Here is an 18,795-nt window from a genome sequence, read left to right as displayed (position 1 = left end):
CGCCGAATTCGCCGCGATAGTATTTTTCGCCCGTGTGTTCACACTGCGGATTGCAGCGAATTCGCTCATTTGAAAAAAAATAAAACATGGCTGGAAGAGGTGGTTATGAACACGCTAGGTAAATATTATTAATTATTATTGGAATCGCGAGCGATACGTGTTGGCCGCGTAGTGCCGGTGTTTGTGAAAATTGTCGCGGTGCTAGTGATCTGCGCGAGTGCCGACAATTTGGCCAAAATGTGTAATAATGCACGCGGTTTTTGGGGTTTGGGCAAAAAAGGCAACACCAGCCCACCAATACACGCGTACGCTCTCGCCTCGCCGCTCACACACACAGGCACGCGCGCACGAACACGTATATGCACGTAGTGTACGTGTCGGTCGTTGGTCGCCGCCGCCTTTGTATGTGTGCATGTGAGTGAGCGCGTGTGTGTGTGCGCGAGGTAGTGTGCGTGTTTTTTTTTCCAACATTCTTTTTCGTTTTCTTCTTTTTTTTGTCGATTCCACCGCCTGCGTTGTTTTTCTTTTCGGGAAATTCTGCTGCAGCTGGCGTCAGCGTCGCTGCCGGCGTCAACGTCAACAGAAGCGGGAGCAGCGCACCGGCGGCTTTTAAATTGACCGCCCCCACCCCAATAAAAATGAAAATACCAAAAATAGATGCAAAATCCATGTATAAATGCAGTTTTAGCAAAAAGCGCGCGCGATTTGCCTCTCCACTTGACACCTGTCCCACGGTATTGTTGTTATTATTGTTGCTATTTCTTGTGTCTGCATCTTTTGTTGACTTTTCGCCGGGAACCGGAGAACCAAAGAACCGGAGCCATGTTACCTAGATATTCCAGCCATGTGCGTTTCGCCTCAAGGGGTGGCGCCCCTTAGAATTCCCCCAATTGAGAAGAAGAAGACGACGCAGACACACCCCCATTAATTGGATTCGGTTTCAAGGTTCCAGGCGAAGCTCCTCCAAACAATGGGACTTAGAATTCGTCCGCAATTTCGGTTAGCTGAGTAAATCATAGATTCAAAGGACACTTAACTAAATACATAGTTATAAATATTTGAAGGACTAAACCTCGTTGCTATAAAATGTGTCGTTTCCCTAGAACTTTTTTCTTTATAGGATTTCGAAATGTTTAATCCCAAAGATGGCGTGTAATTTCTTCGAAAATCAGCTTTTGTTAACTTATACAACGTATTCCCATCCATACCATGTCCCTTAAAACCACAAAATCGTACACAGATATAGAGCCAGGGTATTGGTAAAATCCTTCTTTGTATCCTGGAAGGTTCTAGACCCATAAGCAGCCCACAAAAATGAATAATATATGTAGTCAAATTACATTCAGCAAACAAAATAATAACACTTTTAGTAAACAATAAGTTTGAACAGGCTTTAAATGGAACAACCTTCCTAGCTTCTTATAACAAATAAATAATAAAACCAAAATAATGCTGGAACTTGAGTGGTTATGAATTACTCAACTAAATATTTCTTGATTTTACAAGTGAAAATAGTTAGTGCATTGATAGAACTCTATTATAATAACATATTACTCCCTATTTCAGAGGCGGATACGGTGGGGATCGGGGATCGAAGCAGTTGCCCACGGAACCGCCCTATATCGCATTCGTCGGCAATCTGCCGCAAGGCCTCGTGCAGGGCGATGTGATCAAAATATTCCAGGACTTCGAGGTGAAGAACGTGCGGCTGGTGAAGGATCGGGAGACGGATCAATTCAAAGGTTTCTGCTATGTGGAGTTCGAGACACTGGACAATCTGGAGCGGGCGTTAGAGTGCGACGGTCGGATAAAACTGGACGATCTGTCGGCGCCGCTGCGCATCGATATTGCTGATCGCCGGAAAAATGATCGGTATGTGGATAAATTTGCTCTAAGATAGGTCGATTTGGAGAAAACATTGTTAAATAGACAGTTTTAAAATATTGTCCAGGAAACCATGTGTGGTCATAGTCATATTTCATGGACCTACTCATAGTAAACATTAAAATATAAACCAAAATCAGTTCTTCTCTGATATACTCGTTAAGGATTTGGTTTCAAAAGTCACTTTAGTAACTCAGCATATTATATTGCTTTCGAAAATATAAAACCACTTTTACATTTTTCGATATTTTATTTTGTAAATCAGTGATATTTAAAAGAAAACTTACCAATGTCTGCTTTTCAAGAGAAGTATTAATCATTTGCTAAACGTGATTTGAGACCCATAGATCTTTAGGCAATAAATCATAGTGCTGTTTATTGAATATTCTGTTGGGTCTCCAAATCGATCTACTGTTCTTACCCACTTTCTAAATGGAGTATTAAATTTGTAATCCTTTCTTACAGCCCTGGTGGCGGTGTTGGCGGCGGTGGCAACGGCGGCATGAGTCGCGGCGACGGCAGAGACGGTTTCCAGAAGCGCGGCCCACCCCGTCAGGGCGGCAGCAGTCAGTCGTACAGCCGGGGAGGTCCTGGCACGGGCGGCGGTCGCGACGGCGGATCGGGTAATCGCGGCGATAGTAGAGGTTCGTACAATGATAGTTATGGTGGTCACAATGATAGAAGTCGCGGCGGCGGCGGCAGCGGCGCGGGCTCCGGCGGTGGCATGAATAGAGGATACAATGGTAAAGCATTTTTATCTGCCGTCCAACAACCAACCAACCAATCAATCAATCAATCAATCAACCAACCAACAACAACACGTAGCTGCATCCCTCGTAGTGCCGCCAAAAAGTAGTTGATTCTGAATACGACTCCGATCCTGATTGGAATACTAATTCGATTCGCTCGCATGGCAGGAAGACATCCATGCTGCAGTCCTCGAAAGTGATCCTAGACACTCCTCTTCTGTTTCTGTTTCTGATCCTTCTTTACTTTTTATGCTCCTACGGTTCTTTTTTCCGATCTTGAGTTGGTTTTGCTTTGCTTTTCTCACCACTTTGTATTAGGGTGGGTCGTTAAATGTGTTATAATCCTTCAGACTTACTAATCAATCTTCCTAAATCTAATTCTTTCTATATTTGCATAATGATCAAAAACATGAAAGGTTTAACGCAATGGAGTTTATTATTCATTGGTCAGCAGTGATTTAATTCCTGCAATTTTTATTACAGTCTATGATATTATCGTTTCATTAGCTTAATATTTGAGGAACTGCTAGTAAGAGGCACAAAATTATTCGCTCTTGGTTGATATGAATTCACAATCCTGTGATTGTTCACAAACAAACGAATTCAATTCACTAAATTCCACAGTTTATTTCATTTTCTGAATTGATGCTTACAATGCGTCGTTGGGAAGCGACCCACCTTTTTACCCCGTATTTTTGAGCTCCCTTGTATCCGTAGTCCAAGCACACACTTTGATAGTTTTGAGACGACTTTCCACCCGCACGCTTTTTAGTTCGAACTGCATTTAGTCAGCATGCTGAGCCTAACTCTAAGCAGGTTCCATTTTGGCCAACAAGTGCTAATCCAATTGCTTCCGTTGCAGATCGGCCGGCAAATCGAGGTCGGTACGGCAACTTTAACAACGACGATCGGTTCGATCGCAACCAGGATCGCGACCGCGGACAGCGGGAAGGCAGCTATGGCAATCAGTCGCGCGACGGCGATCGCTACAACAACTTCAGCCGGCACCGCGACCGCGAGCGCACCCACTACAATCCCAACCAGCAGAGTGAACGTCCCAGCGGCGGAATGGGCGGCCTGGGCGGCGGATCCGGTGGATCAGGAGGTTTGGGCGTCGGCGTTTTCTCGATGGGCGTCATTGGTGAGTTGCACAAATAGGTGGGATCTTAACAATATAACTAACGATACGGATACGCTTTATTGCGATTTAGAAATAAGAGAAACGCATTGAAAATGTTTTGAATCGCAATCCAAAGTTAAAGACATTGAAATATGTGTAATTTAAATTAGGGAATTAATTTTTCGATTCGTATGAAATTTTAGTATTTGTTTTTTTGTATTTGAAGGCGTTGAAAGTAATGTCAAATCAAAGGGAAAATTTAAAAATTGTTGTATAAAGCTTCTGTTGATGGAATATCCTTTAAGTATTACAAGTAATGTAAAATAATGAGTAAATCAATTCCCTAGCAAGGATAATATGATTCTAAATTCAAGCAGATTTATTAGTTGTTGTACTAAGCTTACCAAGTGCACTTAATACACCTTTCCGGAATATTTCACTTACTCATCCACATTCTTGTGCTTCCCAAACACAGATGACAATGAACGGCCTCGCCTGCAGCTGAAGCCACGGACCATTGCCGCACCAATAAACGCGGTGGCCGAGACCAAGCAATCGGCCTCGATCTTTGGCAACGCCAAGCCGCGCGAGGAGAAGCTGAAGGAGCTGCAGCAGAATGTCAATCACAACGGCGATAACTAGAGGGCAGAAGTCGGTCCGCAATATAATATGCCTGATATGATATTTTGGTGTGCGAGAGAGATGGAGTGGAAATCAGCGACGGATGGATGGAGAGTGAGGATGAGGATTAGGAGGAGAAGAACGAGGAGAAGGAGGAACAGAACGAGCATCAGCAGCATGCATATATAAACACATACATTAATTAATAACACTACGCTACATACCTATTATATACGAAAGATATGTACTACATTACAAGAACTAAGCTGAAACAACAGGCTGGCCTCTATGTCTCTGTGTCAGTGTCCAGTGTCAGTCAGCAAGCAACTTAACAGCAGCAAAAGCAGCAGCAACATTAGCAGCAACAACAGCAGCAGCAGCAGCAGCAACAACAGCAGCAGCAACAACAGCAGCAGCAGCAACAACAACAACAACAGCAACATCAAGAAAAAGCAAAAATCCAAGCAGCAACCAAGCAACCCTAACCCTTCTTAAAATTTGCAACAGGAACATCCGAATCAACAATGGAAAGTCTATGAATGTTAGTCCATAAGCCGCGATAAACCTTAGTCTCGTGCATATGGCCAATATATATAGCATATATATAGTCTATGTGCGATTCATGTACAGCAGCTGTATGCACGCTGCTATTTGTTAGTTAAGTAATGCAAAACCAACAAAACAAAAAACAAAACAAAAGTTCTACCGTTAAGGCATAAATAGTAAACGAAAAACAAGCAAAACAAAACAAAAAAATGAAAACAATATAAAAAATGAAAAAACTCGAAAAACAAAGGAAAAATCGAAAACAAAAACTTTTTTGACAAAACGTTCAGCGTAGCAGGCAGGCAATTTATACAGTTTATATAGCAAAAAAAAAAAAAAAAAACATGAAAAAGAAAAATCGCAAAAAAAGAACACAAAGAAATACCGAAAACAATTATTGAACTTATATACCTTATGAGAAAAACACCAATTGCAGATCTAATAACAAAACAAATCGCAGAGAAGCAAAACACCAACTACGTACGTAAAGAAAACAACAAAAACACAGACGGCGAAGTAATCCTTGAAGATTAAATAGAAGAAATACGCAGAAGCAGCAACAATAACAGCAACAAGCAACTTTATATACATACAAAAAAGCAATCGACTGCATAGGTTTTATGTAGCTAAAGAAGAAAATCTAAGAGCCGGTCTCTCAAATGCCAAGATAAAGATAAAGATAAAGAAAGGGTTGGCAGGATCACAAACCCCTGATTCAGCTGGCTAATTCTAATCTTAAATGGCACTCGTGGACCGACTCCAAGTCTAAGACCAAATTGTACGATAATTATTGTCTTTTTTTTCCACGCTTTAAGTTTTACTCTTTATTCCCGCTTCATTTGTAAGAACCTTAGCTTTGATTACTTCCTCGCCTATCTCTGTACTTTTATTTAAAGAAAAAAATGAATTCTCGCGCACTCAGATCTGATTTCTTTGTAGATAACCCTTGAATAAGACGCAAAAAATATGATAAAAAAAACAATGTATATTATTAATTGTTGTTTGTGTGTTTCGATTTTTCTTTGCATCCGCAATGTACGTAAGCGAAAAGCGTTTTTCCTTTCTTAATGACCTTCTAGTTTCCTCACAAGTTTTTTTTAAACCATTTTTTTGTACCTTGCAAGAGCTGAAAAAACGCGAAAGTTGTAAATTAATTTGAAAATAAAGCAAAAAAATTTACATAAGAATGTACCGTTTCGGTTTTGGTGTTTTCCTTCGGACTAATCGGAATTGTTTTTTCGGAGTGCGGCTCAAAAAAAAACAAAAAAGAAAGCTCAGCACTTTGTACATACAAACAAATAATCATTTCCCCCCCGCGCTCCCAAATCCTGGGAGTAACAATTGTTGTGTTGTCCTGTCCGAATCGGCTGTCCTGCTCCAGATTTCGGTACCGAGTTTGATTGCAAATTCCCCCCCAAAAACTGAAAAAACAGAAAAAACTCAAAAAAGCAAAAACACGAAAAACCAAAAAAAAGCAAAAACACAAAACGACTTGACCGACAAGCTAAACCAGAGTTAACCGCGACCAGCAGGCGCAGCAAAGAAGCAAATAGAAATACAAATGAAAGTAATGTGTAACAGTTAAAGTAAAGAATTACGTTTAATATACCTTTAAAGCTAAAGATAAACTTAACACTTAATTTTTAGCACTAATACCGTAAGCAGTCAAGTATTTACACTAAACGAAAATGGACAAACAATATTTGTAACTCCTCAAAAAAATAAACAAATGAGAAAAATAACGAGATCGAGTTGACAACTTACTTAAATGCTGCTCTAAACCTAATTAAGAACTTTGATATGCATTTTAAAACGCCCATAAAGACAAAGAATTGTTTAAATTACGATTAAACCAAAAGCAACACTAAAACGAGAATTTATACAAAGCAAGAGTTAGACATTAACTTACATCATAAAACATCTATATATACACAAATATAAATAATTATACGCTATGGTTAATGACGAAACTGATCGAGTAAGCCAAGATTAAATAGCAATTCTACTCTTAGCAACCGCAATAAATTGAAACAAAAAAATAATAACCGAAATTAGCAAGCAGTTAGAGGAAACAAACGTAGGCGAGAATGATGAATAAATTTTTACCAATTACCAACACCAGCAAAAATCGTAAAATGCTAACTTCATGTAACTTACATAACAAATTTAATATAAATAAATCAACAAAGTAAAGTAAACAGACAACAAGATGATTAATTAAGTAAATGAGAAACGAAAGCTAAACAGAATTCACAATCCATACACAACATTATAACGAAATATATAAAAATATATATATATATTTTTTGTTGTTTGAACATTTTGTACGATACGTATATATACATATATATACACATAACTAAACAAATAAATAAAAGAAATTATAATACAACAAACCGTTTTTTGATTAAAAAACTTTCCGATCTTCGGTTGAAAGGTATTAGTGTCAAAAGATTATTAGAGGTTTTCGGATATTAAGGATTTCTGGAGCTATGATAAATTTTTTCAATAGGTTTTTTTTTTAAGTTGGTCTTACCTATTCCATTTTAGTTTAGAAGGCTTGTATCAAATAAAACACGACTAGTTTTTCATTTGCATAACAAATTCAATTAAATCTCATTTTATTTCAGTTTTGTTTGTTTGTTTTTTTTTGTATTTTTTTTACAATTTATTAAGCTAAAGTGTGAAAAAATTTCGCTTTTAATTTATATATATATATATCCTTTGGTTTTTGTATTGTTTGTTTTCTTCATTTATTACATTACAATATTTTTAGGTTGCCCATATATCAATTTGATTTATTTTGTTTTCGCTTTATTATAAATTGTTTTGTCGTTCTTTTTTTATTTAAATTATACATAAATTATGCAACTTGTTTTAGAACTAAAAAAGCGTTAATTATTTATATATAATGAAAATAAAAATCGTTCACTTTTTATCTCATTTTCTTTGGGCTTTTTCCTTTGCATTTGCTTTATTTATGTTTTAGTTCATATTTTTTACATTTAGATGTTATTGTGCAGTTTTGGTTTCCTTTTTTTTTTGGGTATGCTTGTTTTTTTTTTATTTTATTTTGAATTAACTAATTATAATTCATTTCTTTTGCGTAATAAACTAATTCAGGCGTTTGTTTCTTTTTATTTTATTTTAAATACATTAATCGAATATATCTTTATAAAAACAATTTTTGTCTGTCAGTGTGTTTTACGAGTGTTTGTTTTGGTTTTGGTTTCCGGTTTGTATTTTCCCATTTTCCCGTTTTGTTTTTGTTTTTGTTTTTAATAAAAATGAATACATACAAAAATTGTTGTTGTGTTTCATTTGTCCCATATAGATTTCCCATACGTTGTTATAAAAAAAATATATATGTAGGTATATTTATATTAATATGTGTGTGGCTCAAACTTAATGGATTATCTGTGGTTGGTAAATACACGTATTCTGTCGACAAAAAATTGATAACAAGAGGCTGGCTTCAATCGAAAATCGAAGGCTGTGCCCGCGAAAACATTTAAATGTATGACAGCGATAGCCGCATTTCGTATTATTTTGCAAGATTTATTTATTAAGAGTATCGCTAATACAAGTTAATGTTCCTTTAAAAAACTAGAAAACAAAATGCAGATCGTCTGCCTGTCTGTATGGGGCTGTGTGTGTGTTTGTGTGTGTGTGGTTGTTTCTGTTGCTCTGTATCTGTCGGTTTGTCAAGCAAATGGACATAGTGTTATACTACACATACTGTTATACTGCTACATAAATATACTCATATTATCATTTATATATATATATATTTATATATATATATACATATATATATTTGTATATATATATACAGTCGATTTCTTTTTAGTAGAAAAGTGGCGGGTGTCATAATTTTTTAGCATTTCTTTTTTTTCTTCGTTTTTTGTTTTTCGGTATTTTAGCTGCTTTTACTTGATCGCACATACATATAATCTATACATATTCATATGTATCTTTATCATCTTTTACGGGAGATTCTCGGTGTCTGTGTGGGCGTGTGTGTGTCTGTGTCTGGTGTCCGGTTGTCCTACAGCCATCTGAACCACTAAGAATTTGTAGCCGGGGAAGTTGCTATCAAATAGAGTTGCTCGACAACGGCTCTGGATCGGAGGATATCGGAGTCCGAGGGCTCCGTAAACTGGCTGGGAAATCAGGATGAGCTAATAAACGCATACAAGGACAAAAAGAAGCCCGAACTCTTTTATTTCGGCTAATGCGCCTCTCTCCGCGCTTCTCATTGCGGGCGGCTAAGCTTCGGTTCGGAATGATGAATGGAGAGGATTTATACTCAAGGGGTCCGTCTGTCTGTTCGTGTCTGCACAAGCGAGAGAGAGAGAGAAAGGGGGGAGAAATTACTGTGTTTTAGTGTATGTGTGTTGTGTTCCTGTAAGAGTCAGACAGCTAGGCAGATGTAGGCATATGGCAGGCATATATAAAGTCTTTACAAAGACATCATCAGTTGCTTCGGTTTCTCACTAATAATTTACTTCAATTTGTTGATTTTTTTCGTATTCGTCGTTTGCTTAAATTGTATTTGTATAAAAAAAATATGCTAACGGTGCCTGTGTCTTTTCGTAAACGTCCTTTCGTAATCTCGCTAATTTGTTATTTCAGTTTTTTTTCTGTTGCCTTAGTTGAGACGTCCTTTAATATGTATATTTAAATTATGCTTCTTTAGTATCATATTTCCATTTTTGCTAGCTTGCTGGTGTATAAATATAAATACATATTTCCCTCATATCTCAATCTTGTTTTTACGAGCTATTCCATCTCCAGTGTATTTGTGGGTGGGTGGTTGTTTGTGGGCGTGGCAGGACTCTCGGCCTGTCTCTGTGTGTGTGTGTGTTTGTGTATCTGTGTATGAGAGTGGATGGGGCTCGGCTCTGGATGCATGTAAAAGCAGCTTGGCAATTTGTGATTCTGTTCATATAGCTTGGATGCACTTGTCTTTATTGGCTATCATTATATATATAAATTTTCTTGTTAAATAATTCTCATTTTCTTCAGTCTGTTTTTGGTTTTTCTTTTTTCGTTTTATTTTCGTGTTCAACGGGCTTTATATAAACGGCTATTAACTCTTGCTCTCAATATAAATTGCAAATACTTCGCTGGATGGCAACTTTCGTAATTGTGTGTTCTTGTGTTCAGTTTGGATTGGATTGATTTGAATTTGGTATCGTACAGGCTTGGCTTGGCTTGGTATCTTAATCTCTGCTGCTTGGCTTTTGCATTTTCCGGGGTCTGTCTATGTGTCTCGTGTGGGTCCTTTCTGGCGTCTGTCTTTGTGTGTTGGGGTGTGTTTGAGTGGATTGGCAACTAATATCACTCGAAATTAGGACCGACCTAATCGGGTCGGTGAAAATAAAATTGTAATCCTTTCGTATTCGAATGTACGGGAATGCGAATGTGAGTGGGCCTTTGTGTTCTTGTTTGTGTGGTTGCATGTGCAACCTATGCTTTACTAAAGATTTAGAATTTTTTATGTAGAATATCTAATTGCAATAATTGTTCTTATTTCTTGGTTTCGTCTCCTGCTTCTTCTTTGTATTTGAATTTTATTAGCTATGCATAATAACTGGCTGTTTTACATTTAAATGTTCTGTTTTTTTTCTTTTTTTTTTTACAGTTCGTTTTTAGTTTTCTCCTTTTTTTTAAGATTTTTTCTTCGCTATTTATGAATTTACTTCGAATTTCATTTGCTATGTTTTGTTTGATTTGGTTTTGTTTGTTTTTTTTTGTTTTTGCTTTTTTTATTTGTAAAATTTTTCGGTTTGCTTTTGTATAATTATAATTTATAATATATTTTCTATTTTCCTTTTTTTATGTAATTAACTAGACTTATGTAATATATTACAAATGTACGAGTATAAAGCTAAAGTTTTTGTCCATCTTTGTTTTCATTTTAATATAGTGAGTTAACAAAAAAGGATTTTATTATTAACTAATATAGAAATTTCCACGCTTTGATTTTTGAAGTGTATCTAAAAAAATGTTTTATCGTTTTTGTAACGCACCATCTCCTTGCATTTGCGTTTGCACTTGTAATTGGTATTTGAGAATGCTGCTGGCATTTGCTGGCCGCAAACTTTGCGACGCCACTGTGCGGCCGTGGGCGAGAGCAGTGCAGAGCGTCTTTCGCTCCGTCTCGCTCCCTTTCGCACGTCCTTCGTGCTACAGTGGCGGTGCAAATATTCGGCAAGCCTCTGTGGTGAGAATGTGTGTTTGTGTGACTGTTGATAGTGTATGTGGTTTTATTGCTCTAAATTTGTTAGAAATTTATATACGTTTTATTGTTATCATGTTTTTTGTTGCGTTGTGACTTTGTTCAGCAGCACAAAATATGCAGTTGTTGTTTTGTTCTTTTTTTGTTTTCTTTTATAATTATTAGTGGTAGTTTTTTGGTTTTCCCGTATTTTTTTTTTTAGGCATATTGTATATATAATTAATTTTATTTTGTCTAATGGCAATGATGCGCGTGTTGCTTCGAACGTAACCTCAGCACAAAAAATATGTTTACACGTATGCTAAAAATATGAAATAGATTTCCTTATCAATATCATTATCCTCCTTCAACGACGTCCTTCTCATCGTCCTCATATATTTTTCAACTTTTCGATTTCGATTTGCGTTACGGTTTCGCTTGCTAAAGTTCCATATCCCTCACTCGGCTTTTATTATTGTTAATTTACACATCTATTATAGAGTATCTCTCCTCGACTCATCGTTAGTTGTTCAGATCTTTTTTTATTTTTCTGTTTGCTTGTCGCATAAGCTTCATGTGTGGCTGTTGTTGTTTTTTGCAGATGATGTTATTCACACATAGATAGTACAATATCTTGAAGTATATAGGTACCATTATAATATATGTTTTTGTTTTGTTTTCATTTTCGTTTGATTCTGTTGTTTATTTAATCTCGCCCCGCCCCTCATTTATAACAGTGCACTCAGTATAAGTAGATAATATTATTCGTTTAGCTTTTTCAATATTATATGCTTTTTTTCGTTAAACTTATGCATTTTGTACGGAATTTTCAAACTTAATTTTCTGTTATTAGTTTATAGCATGTTTCGTTTTATTATTCTCGACTAAGCGATTTATCGTTTTGCGTTATTTCCATGTGTTCTATTATTTATCGAAGTGGGTACTCGTATTATTTGTCAAACAGCCAACAAAATGTATAATAATGAAGCTACATTCAAGTCGTTACAAAATTGGCAATTGGCAAGCGTTAAATCAATGTGGGGTAAATAGTACGTAATAGGTAATACGATGAGGTTAAGGCAAACCAAAGCGGATTCTGTTCGAGTCGGGATGCGTTGCGTCTTGGGTTTGGTGAGGGCTTTTCAAGGGGTAACGGGGTCATAGGGTCAAGATGGTGGGGAGTGCTATTTGTAGCACCAATCTAAGGGATTGCTGATCATTGACAAAGCTCTTGTAAAAGCGTGCGCAACAAATAAACACTTAATTTTTGGACTTTAAGGCAACGCTTAAACTGGTCCCCATAATGTACACAAGTTAATTACTCTACAATTTTTGTTGTTTGCGTTACTTTGTTGTGTTGGTTAGGGTTAATTGTTTTTGAACGCCTTGAGATGATGAAATCGGAACGGTTTGGTGATAGAAAACTATGGAGGCTTGCTTGAATAATTCTTTTTTAATTTTTCATACAACCGGATTGAGAGAGTTGATTAATGAGAAGTGGCCATGGTGGTATTCAGAAAACTTATTTTGACGGTTTAAGCAAACTGTTATACGGTGGCCTTCAACTGTTGTATAAAAATCGTATAGCTATTTTAGGGCAGCTATGTAACAAGTTTACAACTTTTATACATACCTGCCATATGACTGTTATACAACTGTTATACATTGGTTACACACCACATCAAGTTTAGTAAACAGCCTGGCCATTTCCAATTGTCAACTTTATACAAAAACTGATCGAAAAACTAAATTATACGGAGTTATGTCGAAAAGGTATGTTAAATGAAAATTCTTCACAGTGGTTGGCCAAAGGGTGATTTGCCAATTTATTTGTACGATGTTGTTTATCTTTTTTTGTGGGTAGATGTGGATGTGCTTAGAACAAGTTCCGCATTTGTATTTGATTTAACAGATACTTAGAAGTCAGGCAGTGTGTGTGTGAAAGCATGTTTCGTATAACTGTTTCAATTCTTGTGGGAGATCGAGTGAGAGCAAGTCAGCGAGAAGAGGAAGGGACTACTGAAAGAAGGTCCTTTCAATGTCCAAGTCTGTCTCTGTGTTTTTGTTTTATTCTTGTGGACGTGGGTGTCAGTGGGTGAATTGGTTGAATAGTTTTATTGTCGAAAACCAAAAAGCGCATTTATCCCAAGTATTCGTTTTTCGTTCACCTCCTACGATTGCAGCAATTTCAAAGCAAAAGCAAAGCATTTACATGTGTCTGAGTTACTAAATATGTCTCTTTCGGGTGAGTGGGTGAATGTGGCGAGAGTGTACTGTACTGTACTGTGTATGAGTGCGCAATGGAACCTCTCATATACATCATTTCGTTACCCTGCAGTTCTGGATGTCCACTGTGGACTTTTGTCAATTAAGCAATCAGTGTGTAGGAAAGGAAAAGGGATATTCCTAAGTGTTCCTCTCTTTCTCACTCTTATAACACGAATCGTTGCTTGCAAACGACGGCGGCCCGACTCCAAATTTGTCTTCTATTCTTTCGATCGGAGAAAAATGAAACTGCGTCATTCTTTTAAGTAGTGCGTCGACGATTGGTTGTGAAATTACTTCACTTGTGCAACTGGCAGCGGAAATGTTTTAAAAATCATGTAAGTGTCGTTAATATTACAAAAACATTATGTTTTTTACTACAAACTTATTTAAATCTTTTTAGGATTCAGCCATACATATGTCCCATAAATTCGTTTGAAAGGTAAGTTTGCTTTAGATTAAAAAAAGTAATATATAACATGTAATAATAAAAATATTTGTACCATAGATAGACGCAAAACAGCCGATGTCCTGCAAATACTCCACAGAAGTGGTAAACAAAAACTTTCGAATTTCATATTATTTATGTACTTATTTCTTATATTACAAAATAAGATAAATTAATAAAATAAAAAAGAATTAAATATATATATATTGTTTTTCATATGAATTTGGGGATGACATTTTTAGGCTTGACATAGATGATTTCGCTAAGGACATCCTCGCAAAAGCCATCGTTGAAAACTTCGCCTCCACGTCAGCTACGAAAGCAACAATGGCTTATACGAAGTTTCTCCATACAAAATTCGTATAAGCCACCGACGACTCGTTCGATGAAACGGACAAAAAAGTCATCGAGAACGACATGTATCCCGAAAACGGCGGTGCCATATAAAATGTCTCTATAAACTCGCGCCGCTGCGGCTAAGGCTGCTACCCCCGCTGTCGTCGGTGCGGCTTCGCACACTTCTTCGACGACAAAGCAATTTTGGAACTGCAGGGTAGCTACTCCCCAACTGTCAGTGTAGCGGGAGCCATTCGATGGAGTTTCATTGATCGTTATCGGTTATTGGTAATCGTTTGCTTGTCGATACAAAACTGAACAGCGGCGAAAAGGCAATGCTAGTAAATTATACGACAGAGAAATCAAAGAAATGAAATGCAGTAAAGCTGATTTAAACAAAGCTTAGCTTGGCAAAATTGGGCGCAACTGATCGGGATACTCTCTATTTCTTCTTTTTTAATTGGTTATCGGTTGTCGGTTTTCTCATTTCTTCTTGTCCTTCGTCATAACGCGAATGCCGCTGATACAAAAAGGAAAGCGAATGCGAAGGCGGCTGACGCTGAAAAGTATGCTACGCTCTTAAGTGGTCGAGCTAAAACTTTGTTTGAATTCAATTCAGTATCAATATTGTATTTTAGTTAAATTAGTTATGTTATAATTACGTGTAATATATATTCGTTTCGTATTTACTTTCCTTGCTCACTGTGTAATTTAGCATTATTCGCGACCTTTGCTCGATACTACTTGTAGGTTAAGTTAAAGAAAGGTGTATGTGAAAATAGAGCACTTTGAAAACAGAAAACTTGTTCAATTTTTTCACTCGTTTTCGATTCTATATTTGTTTTACTTTTGTTCGTGCTAGGCACAATCGTTTCTCTTGCTATTTTCGGTTTTTCATTCATTTTTTTTTTTTGGTCTTTTAGCACTTGCTTCGCTTTGCTTTGAACTTGTTTCGGTATTTGTTTCTTTCACTTCTTCTTACTTCTCGGTATTGTTCAATTCTTTTATACACTTTTTGCTCATTCTTTCTTCTTCGTCAATTGTTTTTATTGATCAATTCTCTAACTGATCGAATTCAAATTTGAATTGCTAAGGTTTTTTCCTTAAAGGTTTCACTTGTCTTCATCTCACTTCCTTCGGCTCCATGCGCCCCAACTCCAAGGATACTTTGTCGCCCGGTGTCGGTGTGTTAGTGTGGGTGTGTGTACATGTGTGCGAGGACATAACCTCAAAGTGAGAACATAACCTCAAAATGAGGGCATAACCTCAACAATCCGATATCTCTGTGGATGAAATGTTTGCTTTGAATTTTCTTGCTGGCCCAATTGGAATGTTATCGCCTAAATCAAAACTGCAAAGGGAATGCTCGATCGATAATTTCGATCGCTTCTGAATCGGAAATTACTCTGTCTGCCTGTTACTCTCTTAATGATCTTATTCCTTTCTTCTGTGTGTACGTGTGTGGGTGTGCGGGTGTTTGTGTGATTGGTTTATGGATGTATTGTGATTACTTGACTTTTAGCTTTCGCTTTTGTTTTTCTTTCTTTTCTTTCTGTTATATTTTTTTTTTCTTTGGTTCGTATTGCTTTCAATGGCAGTTCAGGCGGTATTTTTTTATTGGTGTTGCTTTAGTTACTTGTTTCGGGTCCGCTTTTGATTTACTCCCTTTGGTTTTCAATATTAAGCTGGATAAATGTACAATACAAACTATGCAAATTGGTGTTCTCATCTCGTTTAGAATAAGTTAAAAGGGTTCATCTTGCTTATTTAGGAATGTTGCTTTTGGGGGATTTGTTTTTTTTTGTGGTTTTGCTTCTGCTCCCTTACCTTTACCGTTAAACGCTCGTATTTCTCTTCGTTTTCTGTTTGTTTGTTATTTGCTTTTTTGGTTTTGGTAAGTAGTTAATTAAATCAAGCGTGTTGTTTTTTTGTTTGTTGTCCCACTACTGGCAAATACAATTTTTAGAGCTCGTTCTTTTAAGTTATTTGTTTTGTTTTGGGGCATTATAATTGTTTATGGTCATGTTAAGATGTGTGTATGTCGGCGTTTTGTTAGTGTGTGTTTTTGTGTGTGTGTGTGTGAATTGATGTTTTTCTTCTCATTTCGACTGCTTAGGCCAATAGTTGTCGTTGTTGTTGTTGTTGTTTGGAAAAACGCCTAAATTGATTGGACTACGAGCTGCTTACAAATTATTTAGACATTTCGATTTAGCTTAAGTATGATTGTTGTTGGTTGCTGACTCGTTAACTGAATAATGCGGGTATACATATATGTATGTAACTCAAAGACATTACACTGGTGTTGTTCTGTTTTTGTTGTTGTTGTTGCTTGTTGTTGTTCATCTCCTTTGTTATTACATCGGTTGCTGTTGTTGTTGTTGCTTGTTGTACTCTTGATGTATTTTTGGTTGTTGTTATTGTTGTTTTGTTTTTGTATGGTTGTACTTTTCATTATATATAGCAGAAAATTATGCTTGTTGTTCGCCATGTTCGCTGTTGTTGTTAGCTTGCAACGCTGGACGTGCCACGTGCAACCACGAGCCAAATGCCGCGTGCAACGTGCAACATCCAACACTCGTACTCATGCTAATACTCGCGTGCATCTTGGAGGGGGGCGAGGCCTGGCTCAGACATCCGCCGTGCGCGACGTGATGCTCGGCGATCGCGAGTGGATGACCACCTTGTGGCCGTTCTTCGTCACGAACCCGTCGCTCTCCACGAGAACGGCCGTCTGTCGTCCGGCGCTGCCCGCTCCGGGACTTCCCGCCGCCGTCGTCGTCGTCGTCACCGCTCCCGCCGCCGTCGCCACTGCTGCTGCTGCTGCCGCCGCTACTGCATCCTCAATCGGACTATTTACATTGCTCTCGTCGGCACCGGCAGCTCCATCGCCAGTTCCATTGCCATTCATATTCACATTCACATTTCCATTACCAGTTCCATTACCATTAACAGCCGGATGAGCCTCTCCATCGGTTGGAGCCTCGCCATCCGCCGCATCACCGGGCGCCGGAGCTCCGGCCTCCGGTTCGCCGCCGTTGCCGCCGCCACCCTGATGATCCCCCTGTTCAGGATCCGGCTCGAAGGACCCACCGCCGTCGCCACCGCTTCCGCGCGCCTTGTGCTTCCGCCAGGCGTGCTGGATGAGGCGGGCACAGTACTCCTCACGCTGGCGCCACAGCGTCGATGAGACCGGTTCGTAGCCCTCGGTGTCCGGACGGGCGGCTATCTCACCAATCTCGCCCGTCTCCTCAATCGGATTGCCCTTGCGCGCAAAGAAGTCTTTCGTTAGGGCGTCGAGGATGTCGACACAGTACATGAGGTCGCCGCGACAGATGGGTATGTCCATCGATATGATCTTGTACTTGTTCGGCTTGTGGATCTGCAGCGGGGGCTCCAGCACGTCCAGGAATTCGGACAGCTGATCGTAGCGTATGTACTGGGTGCCCTCCGGATCGAACTGCTGCCAGATCTCGTAGTACATGTCGTAGTCGTCGTCGGTCAGACCCTCCTGCACGTCCTCGGTGGCCTGACTATAGTTCTCGAGAATGACAGCAATGTACATATTAATAACTATCAAAAAGCTTATAACTAGGTATGAGAGGAGAAACGTTATTCCAACGGTCGCTGAACCACAATTGCCCGGATAGCCTTTGTCGTTGTCGGGTGGATCGCATGCTTCCTCATTGATAATGGCGTCCAGTACACCATCCCAACCGGCTGAGGTCGACATCTGCCATTTTCAATTGGGTTTCAGATTTGGAATTTTGGTTAGAGGATTAGGGATTTGAGGATAATCGATAAAAGTTCCAATAGGAAAGTTGCAATTTTAGTTCAGGGGTTTGGGGATCATTGTTTTGGATCAAGTTATTGATTTGCAATCGGATAGAAACGGGATTTGATTTTGGATTGGCAGTCGTGCGATCGGTTGGGCATGGTTCGATGCATCGATATTTATTGATCGATATTTATCGATGCATGTCAGGTCGGTCGTTCGTGGTGTTTGGGTTATTTCGGTATTTTTTTTAAATTGTTTCGGTGTGTTCGTGTGTGGGCGGTGGGAGAGAGAGAGAGAAGTTTAAGACAGAAGATACAATAACAAGAAGAGTCATCATTAGTCAAACGTTCGGCACCGGGATCGCTGGGCTAAGCAAAACTAGTTATTGGCATACGGTAGGTGGTTAGTACAGTTACGGCTATAGTTAGTAGTTATACATTGAGTGTGTATTCGGTATTCGGTATGCGGTTACGGTATTATACGTATACGGATAATAGGCTGCTTTTGCTTTGAACCGGCCCCTTTGGAAAGTGGAGCAAGCTGCTTAGAAATCTATATCGCCTTGGCCCGGTCGATAGGGCGATCAGGGGCGTGGCTGGTAGGCGGGGGACTCTAGCCCCAAAAAAAAAAACTAGGGGACTCAAAGCGGTAAGCGTGGCAAGCATTCGCTATACTTTGTAAAGCTCGAGGAGTCGGTAGACTCCAAATGGGCAGGAAAGATAGAAAGATTTGGATATTTAAAGCAGAAATATAGTTGGAAAAGTAGATAGATATGTATAGAGATAGATAGATGGAGAGAGCGGAAGTAAAAGAGAGAGGGATAGGGGT

At 38.5% G+C, this 18,795-nt stretch overlaps 2 protein-coding genes across 43 annotated transcripts in view; one reads left to right on the top strand and one right to left on the bottom strand.

Annotated features, from left to right (window-relative positions):
• The first annotated feature begins 28 nt into the window (after positions 1 to 28).
• LOC108097993 (eukaryotic translation initiation factor 4H) lies at positions 29 to 9,603 on the top strand. 3 transcript variants are annotated; one of them, XM_017200628.2, is made up of 5 exons: positions 29 to 118; positions 1,567 to 1,872; positions 2,350 to 2,528; positions 3,496 to 3,774; positions 4,229 to 9,603. In XM_017200628.2, the coding sequence occupies exons 1-5, from the start codon at positions 87 to 89 to the stop codon at positions 4,393 to 4,395; spliced, it is 963 nt and encodes a 320-aa protein (XP_017056117.1). In that variant the 5' UTR covers positions 29 to 86; the 3' UTR covers positions 4,396 to 9,603. The 3 variants fall into 3 exon arrangements, with proteins under 3 accessions (XP_017056117.1, XP_017056116.1, XP_017056119.1); XM_017200627.2 differs by having other exon boundaries at positions 2,350 to 2,627; XM_017200630.2 differs by lacking the exons at positions 29 to 118; positions 1,567 to 1,872 and adding an exon at positions 2,159 to 2,193 and having other exon boundaries at positions 2,350 to 2,627.
• A 6,117-nt stretch (positions 9,604 to 15,720) lies between these two features.
• LOC108097930 (sodium channel protein para) overlaps positions 15,721 to 18,795 on the bottom strand; it is a 66,069-nt gene continuing 62,994 nt past the window's right edge. For all 40 annotated transcript variants that reach the window (XM_017200484.2, XM_017200482.2, XM_017200485.2 and 37 more), the window contains one exon: positions 15,721 to 17,922. In XM_017200484.2, coding sequence (XP_017055973.1) covers positions 16,819 to 17,922 — 1,104 coding nt within the window. In that variant the 3' untranslated portion in view covers positions 15,721 to 16,818. The remainder of the gene's footprint in view (positions 17,923 to 18,795) is intronic.

This window comes from Drosophila ficusphila, unplaced genomic scaffold (assembly GCF_018152265.1).
Source record: "Drosophila ficusphila isolate 14025-0441.05 unplaced genomic scaffold, ASM1815226v1 contig_197, whole genome shotgun sequence".
Classification (NCBI taxonomy): domain Eukaryota; kingdom Metazoa; phylum Arthropoda; class Insecta; order Diptera; family Drosophilidae; genus Drosophila; species Drosophila ficusphila.
The sequence above is the reverse complement of the archived record's forward strand: the minus strand, read 5'-3'. Positions and strand labels throughout refer to the sequence as shown.

What these genes read in the sequence shown, in the direction of transcription:
- LOC108097993 (XM_017200627.2), top strand. Translation starts at nt 87, where the DNA reads ATGGCTGGAAGAGGTGGTTATGAACACGCTAG. An exon ending in GGTGGTTATGAACACGCTAG is followed by an intron (nt 119 to 1,566) that starts GTAAATATTATT and finishes TCCCTATTTCAG; the next exon opens with AGGCGGATACGGTGGGGATC. An exon ending in GATCGCCGGAAAAATGATCG is followed by an intron (nt 1,873 to 2,349) that starts GTATGTGGATAA and finishes CCTTTCTTACAG; the next exon opens with CCCTGGTGGCGGTGTTGGCG.